The sequence below is a fragment of the Mauremys mutica genome, chromosome 4, assembly GCF_020497125.1.
Source record: "Mauremys mutica isolate MM-2020 ecotype Southern chromosome 4, ASM2049712v1, whole genome shotgun sequence".
NCBI classification, from domain to species: domain Eukaryota; kingdom Metazoa; phylum Chordata; order Testudines; family Geoemydidae; genus Mauremys; species Mauremys mutica.
The window spans coordinates 139,277,775-139,289,921 of record NC_059075.1 but is presented as its reverse complement, the minus strand read 5'-3'; the positions used below and the strand labels follow the sequence as shown (position 1 = coordinate 139,289,921).

General features: G+C 45.4%; 1 protein-coding gene across 3 annotated transcripts in view; it reads right to left on the bottom strand.

Annotated features, from left to right (window-relative positions):
* RASSF5 (Ras association domain family member 5) overlaps window positions 1-12,147 on the bottom strand; it is a 114,617-nt gene that overhangs the window by 35,733 nt on the left and 66,737 nt on the right. The window contains exon 1 of one of the 3 annotated variants that reach the window (XM_045012838.1): window positions 11,372-11,864. The exons of the other annotated variants lie outside the window; for them this stretch is intronic. Within the exon in view, the coding sequence (XP_044868773.1) occupies window positions 11,372-11,473 (102 nt within the window). The 5' untranslated portion in view covers window positions 11,474-11,864. Of the gene's footprint in view, window positions 1-11,371; window positions 11,865-12,147 lie in introns of those variants that run through there. 3 annotated transcript variants of the gene reach the window in all.

Here is a 12,147-nt window from a genome sequence, read left to right as displayed (position 1 = left end):
TTCAGCAATGCAGTGGAAATCTGTTGTCAAGGCTGCATCTATTGTTCATCTGGTCCTTGGGCTTTATATTCTTTGAGGCAACAATAGCACACAAGCCTGTATAACATACAAAGCTAATTCACTCAGGTGGCCAGGAAAAGCTGAGGACCAATGCTCTGTACGTTATACAAGATACTACAATCCCTTTTTTTTTTTTTGGTGGGTGGGGAGGGGAGGGGACAGTTTCTCCTCTTTCACGTTGCTGCTCCTGCCAGCCAGCTTTTTAACTATTCCATTAGTAGCTGCATTTTTCTTAGGGGGCTTTACGGCTAAAATTTCCTTAGCACTCAATCTCACGAGTTGCTAAGCATCTCCCAAGTTCAGGCCCTTAGTGAACAATAAGTCAGAAGAGTTTAGTATGTAGAAGCAGAGTTGAGGGCAAGTTTTCCTCGCTCTACGATCAAATACCACCTAAGCCTCTAAATAAAGACGTCAGCTAATTGACTGCTGTTCACATGGCCTGGTGGTTCATGAACACCAGGAACATATATCTGTTTGCTCTGCTTCCATCTGCTACAATAGGTTCCACCAGATACTGTCTGTTCTAACAAAAGAGAAACAGAAGGGGAGTCTGGCAAAACATCCAGTGTGCAAACAAGGCTCTTTTTGACCAACTGGAAATAGGTTGTCTCAGCCCCAATGCCACTATTAGCCTGTGGTTTTATCCTTCAATCCGAATCCTCGGCCATTTCGGGGTTTAGAGGCACAGCCCTAGTGTCACCTGAAAGTCAATGATCTACTGAAATCAGTAAGTGATTTGAGATCGCTTCATGGAAAATATGGTTTAAGTGAAAGGCAGTGTGAGCTGGAGGAATGAGCCAAGCATTGGAAGTCCAGAGCTGTATTCCGAGGCCCAGACACGGACTCACTGCATGGCCTTGAACAAGTCACTTCCTTCTCTGTAAAATGGGGATACTGATGCTTACCCTACCTAACAAAGGTGCTCTGAGAATCAATCAATGTCTGCCTATTGCTGCCAACATACCAAGTGGCAGTAAACTAAACGTGCTACTAGAACTACTTCCAAAGTATTTTAGCAACATTTTTTGTTAGAATAATAAATAAAACAAACAAAAACAATCTAGGAAATATTCCAGACATCAAAGGATCATAGAGCCTATTTGGTAGCATGTCTTCCACACAGCAGGGATAACTGGACAGGATGCTTGGGCCCAGAATAAAAAGGAGAAACACAAAGGAGCAGAGCACGTGATTCAGTCCAGTGACTGAGGTCACGGTTTCCTTGCATGACAAGAGCTGGAAAGAAAAATGGACAGGTTGGTCCCTTTTAATCCACAGCATTAACAAAGGCAACTGCATCCCAAAAGGGTTTCCGGGTGCTCTAAGAATCAATGCCGGGACACAAGAGACTAATGGCTGTTAGATAATTTCAGCACAGGTAACAGGCCAACAACGCCTCAGCAGCTGACTGGAATCCTAGTCCTTTATTTGTCCATGGGACAGGTACAACATGGGCAATAGCAGTACAAGTGTCCTTCACAGGCCCTCTGCCAGTGTACCGCCACCTCTTATAAGGGCAGGAGTAACCTAGCCTCTCAAGGTCTTGTTCTTCTACTCATCACCATAGTATCGGCGATCTCTTTACCGAGACTGCCAATGAGGCTAGCAATTGGAGTTGGTGATTTCCAAGAAGTGGACAACTTTCCACTGGAAGTGGCACAAGACCCACCAAACTCATTTCACATAGATCTAACACCTGTTTCGTGGCCTCTCTTAGGTAAGTATGTGGCCCTGCTGATTACCCGCAATATCTGAGCACCTTACAGTCTTTTTGATATTTTTATCCTCAACACCTGTGTAAGGTACTAGCCTCCCCATTTGACAAAGAGGGAAATGAGCCATGGAGAGGCTAAGTAATTCACCCAAGATCATGCAGGAAGTCTTTGGCAGAGCAGGGAATTAAACCCAGGTCCTAGGCTAGGGCCCTAATCACTGGACCCTCCCTGTCCAGTGAGTTAATCAGTTTTGATGTGGGTTGGCTTCAAACTATTGACCTAAGAGGTGAAAGGTTCTACATCCCATTTCCAATAACCAGAACCCCACACCAACAAATAAATATATTGTCTTTTACCAGTTTCAAAACAATTTAGGGACCCAGCTAGAAACCTCATAAAAATGGGACTAACGGTAATAGTGAGACCTCATCAAGACTCTCTACGCTATAATTAACGAGTCTTCCAGGCAGCACAAAATGTTACGTTGTTATTTTCAAGTATTCAAATGGAAATAAAAAAAACTTGCTGTGACTGACAGCCCAGAACTCAGCTCCAGGCCAGGAACTTCTCTGTACAGCATCATAAATAACTTAAATAGTTCAGCTGTGTCTCTGTTAGGAACATATAATCAGCAAAGAAAGAAAAAGAAAACCCTCAGCTAATGGAAATTAAAGTGAACACTCTGAGGCCTAATGTTTTATTTATTTATTTCTCTTTACTGCTCTTGGAATTTTACAGATTGCCTATTAGAACCGCAGCCAACAAGCCTTTCTGACATGGCAACAGTTTCCCAAAAGGACAGTGGCAGAAACCCCAATGCCTGGACAATTAAAACCAGACTAGACAAAGCACTAGCAAGTAAACTGGACAGTGATGTGGTTAAAATCACTGGACAGGGATTCGGGAGATTCAGGCTTAATTCCTAGCTCTGCCACAAACACCTTGCGCAAGTCATTTGGATCTCTCTCTACTTCAGTGGCCATCTGTGAAATGGGTATAATCTGTCCCTTCTCCCACCCTTTGTCTGCCCTTGCCCATTTTGGCTGTAAACTCTAAAGAGCAAGGACTGTCTCTTACTACTGTGCACGTACAGTGCTTAGCATAATGGGGTCCTGATCAGGTGCTGCTGCAACTAAAATAGTGAAATAATTACGAAAGGAACAATCCTGCACAGGCCACGGAAGACCATCTCAGTACGGATTTTCAGTCTCTGAGGTCCATCCCACTGTGATTTTATAACTAGTTAGGGACACAGTCAGTCGGCAAGTCACAAAGCCCACACAGCAGCTTCTCTGCCATCACAAGTGTCCACACAGCCACTCACAATGTTTATACCGGGGAATTCTGGGGAAAGATGGGCAGCTATCCCACAAGGCCTCAGCAGAAAGTAGAGCGCACAGAGGATGTGCGCCAAGGGCAGCAGGAGTGGGTCTGGGGCAATGCGCTTGGGAGTGTCCTAGCGCACACAGTTGGAAAGAGAGACTAGTGAAACTGGATACATGAGCAGTGGGTCTGTCAACTCTGCAAAAAACCGCAGTGCACCCATTTCCCTGAACATCTGTAGACTTGAAAATGAAGTTAGTAACTATGGCAGCCATCATTGTTTTGCCCCTGCCTGAGGTATAAAATGGCACATGGGTGCCTTTCTGACCTAGTTTCCATTGAAGATGCAAGGTGCTGGGCATTTACACCAATGCCAGGTGATCGCAAGGTGGGTGCAACACACACCAGTAGTTACCGATGATACGGTGGGTATTAATGATATCTGTGATGGTCTCAGCCTTGATACTAGCAGCTCCACACCACAAAACTGCCCCCACAAGTGACAGTCCTGGCAGTCTTGGCAATGAAGCCAAAGAACTGAATGAACACAGACAGCAAATCCCCTCTTCTCGTTATTTGCACTATGGTAGCACCTAGAGGCTACAGCAGAGATCGGGGCCCCATTATCCTAGGTGCTAAACATACGCTTAGGTATGTCTACACGGCAATTGGGTGGCAAGACTGTGACACACGTCGGCATACCTGAGCTAGCTTGCTAAAAATAGCAGAGTAGCCACAATGACACCAGCTAGCTGCCCAAATACAAGCTCACCCGGGGCCCTAGGTATGCACTCATGTGGCTAGCCCAGGCCACCGTGGTTACACTGCTAGTATTAGTGCGCTAGCTTGATCAAAGCTATCCTGGGTGTGCCTACGCGTGCTGTCACGACTGTGCCTTAGTGAGACAGTCCCTGTTCCAAAGAGCTTCCCACATGAATAGGTAAGGCAGATGACGGGCAAGAGGGGAAACAGTGGTTCAAAGAGATGAATCAACTTGCTTAAGGTCACTGGCAGAGATAGGAATAGAACCTAGGTCACTCGAGTCCCAGACGAATGCCACTGGGCCACACTTGTCTCTGTTTGCCTAGAGGCAGCCCCTCCAATTAAAGGCTGTGGCATAGGAGTGGAGGCTGGCACTGTTGCTGAACATGCTTCCGGTGTTCTATGCACAAAGAATCCAGTCTCCAGGGTTACTTATCCAGCCCTTTTCAAGAGAATGAGAGCCATTAACATTCAAAACCAGGACACCTACCTTACGAACATTCATAATCTGACTGGTACCAAACCTAATCATAAAAGTGATACCCACAGTTATTGCATATCCAGCACCAACAAGCCGTGGTCACTGTCTAAAACAAATTCCAACAGTCCCTGCCCCAATGAACTTACAAACTCTAATATATAAAGAGAGAGATGCTTAAGGATAAACAGCTCTTGCCTACCAATGCTTTTTGGTTTAAATTGGACACATTTATCTGGTCTTAAGAGAGGTCCCCTCTCCTCTAAGAGGTCAACAGGGCTAAGGTAACAATCATGTTCTTTGTTGCGAACCCCAGAGCAAACAGTTACGCAGTCAGCACCACAGTATCACCTGGTAACATAGCAACATAGCTCTCCATATCTCCATGGCAAACAGTTGAAAGAATGATTTAATTTTTTTCTTTCCGATTGAGAAAGACATTACGTGGTGGAATTTTTTCAGCCACTGAAATCTAATCGCAAGGCTGCACTTCACAAAGGCTGGATCCCAGTTTCTCCATCCCTCTCCTCTTCCTTCATACCCCCACGTGAAAAGATATTTAGTCTATCTTAGGTACTGATATGGCTGCTATTTCATGAGTATCTGAGTACCTCACAATCTTTAATTTATTTATCCTCACAACACCCCTGTGAGGCAGGAAAGTGCTATTGTGATGGCCGACACACCAGGGACTGAACTGGAGACCTTGCGTGCTAAAAGCATGAGATGCTACAGCTTCAGCTCAAGAGCCCTGGCACTCTTGCAGGGGCTGTAACATACTTGGGAACAGACGGGGACCCACTACCCAAGTGGATTACACTATCCCATTTTACAAATAGGGAACTGAGGCTAAGCGACTTGCCGCAGGTCGTACATGGAGTTTGTGACAGTACGGGAGCTGAACCCAAGTCTCCCAATTAGCACCCTAACCACTGGAGAATCCTCTCTTCTCTCTACCCAGCTAGGGTTTGACACAAACTAATTCACTAGGGAGACATACCCAGTGTGACTCATCCCCCACAGCAAAGTCACACATCCAAAATATCGGAGTCTTCCTTGGTGTTCGTTCAGACTTAGCTATTCCACAACTGAACTCACATTTGCCAGCATCTGACCTACAGAGGCGGGGAAAAGCCACATATGCGTTGGGCCACCGCAACTCAAACCCAGCCATAAAAACTCTGTTCTCACTGCAGTCTCAGAAAGGCTCCAAAGTCTGTCTGAATGGGCCATGGAGACAGGATTCCTCTCTTACCCCCTAGAGGTAGACCTCTTCAAACTAGGTTGAGGCACATTGTTGGGATAGCAGTTGTCTCTGGCTCTCTGGATAAAGAGGAGTTCAGACTCCAGGAATCTTAGTCAACCTTGTCTGTGCTGAACTTTTGACTCATGGGCAGCAATTTTCAGCCAAGTGGTCTTATTTCTGTGCGCACTGAGGACACCTTCCCAATACAGATGGCTTGAAAAGTGCTCAGAGAACATCATGCCTCACTAGGGCTCAAACAGTGGAATAATTCCAAAACACAAACTAATTCAGGTTTCCATTTTTGTGCCATCTTCCCTCATGACTAACAGTAAGCATCCTAAGAACTAGTTTTAAAATGGCAGTTCTCAAACTGTGGGTCGCAACCCCAAAGTGGGTTGCAATCCCCTATTAATGGGGTCTCCAGGGCTGGTGTTAGACTTGCTGGGGCCCTGGGCTGAAGCCAAAGCCTGAGGGCTTCAATCATGGGTGGTGGGGCTCAGGTTAGTCCCCCAAGGGCTTCAGCTCCCACTCTTGGGCTTCGGTCCCACTTCCTGGGGTCATGCAGCAATTTTTGTCGTCAAAAGGGGGTCGCAATGCAATTAAGTTTGAGAACCCCTGAACTAATATATGCAGTGAAAACTGGACAAAAAGGTCACTCGTTATAGCTTCCTCTCTTAAGAAACTGCCCTAAACACAGCATGAACAATTCTGCTCCATCTTCATTACAGAAGATTAACTTCATTAAGCTATTGGGGCTGAGACCTTGAATAGTCTCTTTGACCAGGTCTTGCTGTGCTATGTATTCCCCCTCTCCCTCCAAATCTCTGTGGGGAAATAGATTCATTTTCAAATTTCTCGAGTCACGTCTCCATTTGACTGGCTCAGGCTGATGTCCAAAAGAACAGAGAAAAAACTGACTCCTAGTATCTTCCAATCCACTACTTAAAATCCTACAGATGCACCTGAGTGCGAGTGCATGCAGTTTCCCAGCCTGACGCACATGGAGAGAAGGAACCCGGGCTGGATTCTGCAGCTGTTCCACTTGTGGATCTATCTTGTGTGTCCACAGGACTTCCATGCATAGCTGGGTTACGGAATCAGGCCCTACGCTTGTGTACTGTCTCAGCTCATTAGAGAACCGAGGGAGGCCACGTGTCTACACAGCTGGCTTGCTGATATTAGTAAGCAGAAGAGACATGAATGCAGCTGCAGTTTGCTCTGGACCTCTGCCCCAAGTCAATGCACTTGCTCTTGAGAAAAGAGTTATTCAGGAACTGGCCCTGCTTACTTACATTCCAGTACTCATCACTTTCACACTCTGAGGCCAATGAGGAGACATTTGGACAGAGGCAGACCTAAGTGCTACAGACCAGCGTCCAAATCAATGAGGTGGTGTGGAAGCTCAGAGGCCCCTGAATTAAGGCCTTAGAGGTTGCAGGTCCTGATACAACCAAAGTGAAGTAGGTTGGGTGACAGCCCTGTGAATTGAACTTAATCCGCACACGCAGGAGAGCTGAAGATTTTGAACGGTCATATGGGTAGGGACATTAATTTTGATTAATCAGAGCCTGAATACTATAGTGTTAATCTACCCCTGTATTTGAGCAGGGGGTCTCCATTCTGTCCATAGATCGATAACGGCAGACCAAGGTGGAAGAGACTGCAAGAAAGCGACAGGGAATAAAAGAGAAATCAGTGGGTTGGACAGTTAGCCATAAGAAGCCTAAAGACCTTCCAAAGCATTTACAGAAAAGGCCAGATTGCTTGAAATGGATGTTTACAAAGGGAAGAGAAAAGTGAGATTGATTTTAAGAAGCAAGTTACTGCAGATGCACAGAATTCTGATCAAACAACAACAACGGAAGAACAACAGATATGAATCATAATGTGGAAATACACATTTTAGAGCCTAGATAGTAATTTGCTCTTTTCTCTTTATAAACACAATGTCCCCAGGTCTGTCACTGCTGGACGCCAACAAGCAATTTGATTAAGCCCTTTCAGTACATCATATTGTTCTTTATACAGAAGCTCACAGAACCAGTCAGATGGGGAATTATGAAAGTATAGAGCAGCAGAGCTGCAGGGGAAAATGCTACAAGGAAGACCCAAATGTTTGCTCTGAACAATGATGTTTCCAATATTGTATCTCGCATGATGCTGAAAGTTCCGTAGTGCGCTCTGACGTCCTCGCCAGGTAGACCAGCCCTTAGCATATGAAAGCCCACAACTCAGATTTCAATCTAGCGTGCACGTTACGTGATGGGTCGGTGCTACACTCATATGCAGGGGCATTGCTTTCTCATGGTTAACCATGTAAAGAGCTGGCTTGAACAGGCTGATTAAACCAGCTCAAACAAATCAGCTGGACGGGAATGAAACAGAACATGGACAAGCATGTGCCGGAAAATGGCAGAGCTACTTTAGGTTTGACAAGATGGTTCTATCTGGAGTCCCATCAGTCCTGCGGGGCCGGTCCAGTTAAGAAGCCTGTGGTGCTCAGAAGAGGGTTGCATCTCTGATTTGGGCATCCTTCCTGAGTATCTAGACTGGGACAGGCTGGGCTGAAGTGTGCCCAGCAGATTGATTAAATCTTGGATTCAGAACATGACTGCACACAGCCACGGGCAGATGATGGGCTATGTGGCTGAAAACACAAAATTGTTGCCATAGAGGGGTTTTTTACAGACTGCTTTTAATTTTTCAAAATGGTTCCAGAAGGAGGTACAAGTAGAAGGGGGAATCAGGGCTTTGGAGCGGAGCCCGGAGCTGGAGCAGTAGGTTTTTGCCTGGAGCTGGAGCGGAGCAATTCAAATATTTGATTGCTCTAAATCCCTGGGGGGAATTACCCTAATTTGATGCTATACCTGCCCAGTTCTGAGGGATTTCAGACAGCCAAATAAATACATGCTTTGGCCCAGCATCACTCACACTACTTGGTATTAGGAGCAATCAATCACTGTAGCCGGCTTCATGTCATAACCCTGGCATCTCCTAATTAAAAGAAGGACTTCTCTGGATCCTAAATGTGTTTGGTTCTGGAACGTCAATAAAGTCTCTGCTTCACCTAGTGACAAACAATGACCAAGAGAGGGGCCTGGCCCTGGAGACTAACAAACAAAGCCACAGAGGAGACAGTTTGACGGAGAAGACAGAATCTCATTGTCAAGTTGCTTTTCTCAGACTATATAGCACTTGGAGGGTGAATGAGAAGAGCAGATAAATGGATCAAATCCTAAAGCCTTGGGAAAACTCCCAGTCGCTTCAGTGGGTGTTTTGATTGAGTAAAGACAGACTGAGGGCCTCCAGAAGACCAGTAGCAAAAATAAGGCTGTCAAGTTAAACCAACATCTGAAATATCTGTCTTGCCTGGCCTGGGAGGAGCGTGTACTGTACAGTACTTCCCACCTGCTGGGGCGATACCACTGCTGTCCCAGCATTCTGCACATCGAGGCCTGTACTGGTGTCAAGGCTGAATAATGGCTGCACCTGTTTCCCCTCTGTAATCTCCAAGGATGCCGGGGCAAAGCATTCCACCAACACCAACCGGCCTGTGCCTATCAAACAGCTTGTGTGTCATCTGGACCCAGGATGAATTTAGTTTCAATGATTCACATTTACATCAGAGATGGGAGGAGACAAAAACTCATTAGGTTCATGCTACTACATAACTGTCAGTGCAGGATTGTTCCTTACAGTCTGTTCTCTATTCCTTATCTTCTGTCTCCCCCCCCCCACACCCCCACACAGTTCTGAGGCAATGGGAAGCTCCTCAAATGATCAGGTTCTTGCAAGTACCAATTACCCCTTGGAAATCATTCTTTTTTGGCTATATTAGGCCTCTAAATTTATTCCTAGCTACTCTTTGCCACTATTCAGTGACTTGTTCCTTCAGAACTCCAGGAGCTGGCTCCAGCCTTAGCGGGTCTAAGAATTCGCTGCAGTACATGTGTAATTCCCATTAATCACACCTTCAAAACAAGAAAGCCAAAAGCAACAGCACACTTTGAATAGCCTCTACCACCCACATATGATCAAGAGCCTTAAACTATTTTTCCCCCAGGAAAAAAACAACCAGCTGCTTGATGACTTGCATCTACTGTACTATTGTAAAGCCAGACAATATATATATATCATATAATATGGTTTGCTTGGGCCGCTATGCTGCTTTAAACAAGAAACATTTCCTTCGCACAGTACAAGAAACCTGTAATACCAGATCACTTGACATGAACTTCCTTTAACTTTCACCATGTTTGACTGTTAAGAAGAGAGCAGTGGAGGGGAGAAACCAGTGCAGTTAATATCCATTAGAATGGAGCCCAGATATCACAGTGATGGGCACATATTAGGGCAGGATAAAGCAGTGAATGAAAGAGCAGGGTTATTTAAAAATTAGCATTTCAATATCCTGCCACAGAAGAAAGAATTAAATAGGAACTGAATGCACACAGAGATGTATATAATTATACAAAGATATTTAGGTCTTCTACACAAATGGATAATCAAATGACATTTTCTGGGAAAAAAAAAAGTTTGTTAGCTGTCAGCTCCCGACACAGATGACTAATGGGGGATGTCCCACGTTATAACCCAAGGGAGTATTTCTAAAAAGTTTCAGATGAGTAAAATGAGATCCTAAAAACTACTGGATAATAAAGGCACTGTCGCACGCACCAATTCACTCAACTGGACGAAGCAAAATAAACACTTTCAGATTAACTCAGAGCTGCCTCCCCCCTTTTTTTTTTTTTTGCATCACAGAGAAAGATGAGACCAAAAGCACCTGCTGAGGATTATACCATTGCAGTTTGAGACATGCAAATATGGCAGCACTCTACAGTGGAATTTCACTACTGATCATTTAAAATATTTTTTTCTTAAGTGAAAAAGAAGAACTGCTACAGTGACATGGTGCTTTCCTCTCTCAGAGCGACAGCACAGCCAAGATCAAACTTTTTGCAGCAGTGGAGGAAAATGGTGACCCAGCGCATGCTTCCTACGTAACATGTGATCTGTGAACATTTTAGGGTTCTTTTTCCTGTGTAAAACCTCTACTTCTGTAACAGCTTTTTCCTCTCTTCTCTTTTTTACACCTTGCACTGGCTGGTGATTACAGATTCTCTGAGGGTTGATTTTAAATGTGTATATTAATATAGGCAATGCCCTGTCGGTGTTACTAACCGATAATAGTTTTGAAGTCAGGATAAAATGGTATACACAATCAAACAAACACTCTCTTTTTAAACATACACCAGGGATTAACTTTGTCCATTTAAGTAATTCCAATGAGGTCAATAGAATTAGACCAGAGATGAATTTAGCCCATTAACTTTAGAAAACCTGCCGCCACCATAACATGCCTCTCAGAATCTAAATAATCTGAAGTGTTATATGTTGCATGTAACAGCACAGGCGTTCTCAGCCTGAGGGGTTCTGACACCCAGGGGGGCAAAGGGTTTCAGCCATATCCTGGATGACTGGGAAGGGGATCTTTTGGAGGGTGGGGGTGCATATCCTGCCATGGAAAAGGGAGTGGCAGGATAAAGGTGAGAACCATTGCAACAGAGCAAAGACATCTCATCTACTTTACCAGATAACGAGAGATGTAAGTAAATGCCCCCCTCATTCTGAGAGCAGACTGTGACCCTGACTATGATCGCAAGCTAATTTTGACAGCCTGGCACCTGCAGATAGACATGCATGCGCACACAGCCTTTTTTTTGCTAGGGAGAATGCTCCATGCTACACCCAACATGGCCCCTTAGATAGTTTTAAAGCTATTACCTTGGCAGGGGCTCTGCTCTGTGCACTCTTGAAGAAGGTGGTCTTGGCTGTGAAAAAAAAATCCTCGAGCTCTTCATCCAGACTACTGTACCCGCTGCTCATGCTGCGCTGCCAAAGGTCATCTACCAACAGCGGATTTGAGACCCTCAGAACGTTTGGGGCTCACCAAGGAGCTGGAGGGGCAGGTAACCATCTGATTCCTGTTCACTGCAGCAGCAGTGGGATTTCCCAATCCAGTTCCTGTACATTCAGCAGCAGACACGATTTCACATCCTCGGCTTCGCTTGTCCTTATCTGCAATAGCTCCTTCTGCTTGTTATCCAGCATTTAACTCCGTGATTTCTCTGTTAAAACGGCCTTGCTGGGTTACCCTTCCCTTTCCTCACCCAACCAACTCCCTTAGCAAGGGCTGCTGGAGAATACTGAGGGATCAGACCTGACTGAGTTTCTTCTCTCTTCACTCTCAGACTCACCCACCATCTGTGGTTTAATCTCCTGCCTGCAAGCACAGTGGAGCTGGCTGTAAGAACACATCACCTCCCTCCCCCCACCCCCTTTCCTGCCTACTCTCAGTTCACACAGCCACTTCCTCTTGCAAGCTTTTGCACCCAGTTTTTGCACTGGGCTCAAATTCTCAGCGTCTCCAGGGTAGAACCTCAGTGGGTGTAAATCCACGTCGTCTGTGGAGCGGTGCTGATTTACACCACCAGCTGAGGATCTGCGCTTGCCCTCTCAGGTGTCCTGCAATACCTTTCATAAAGGTGGGGATTGTGATC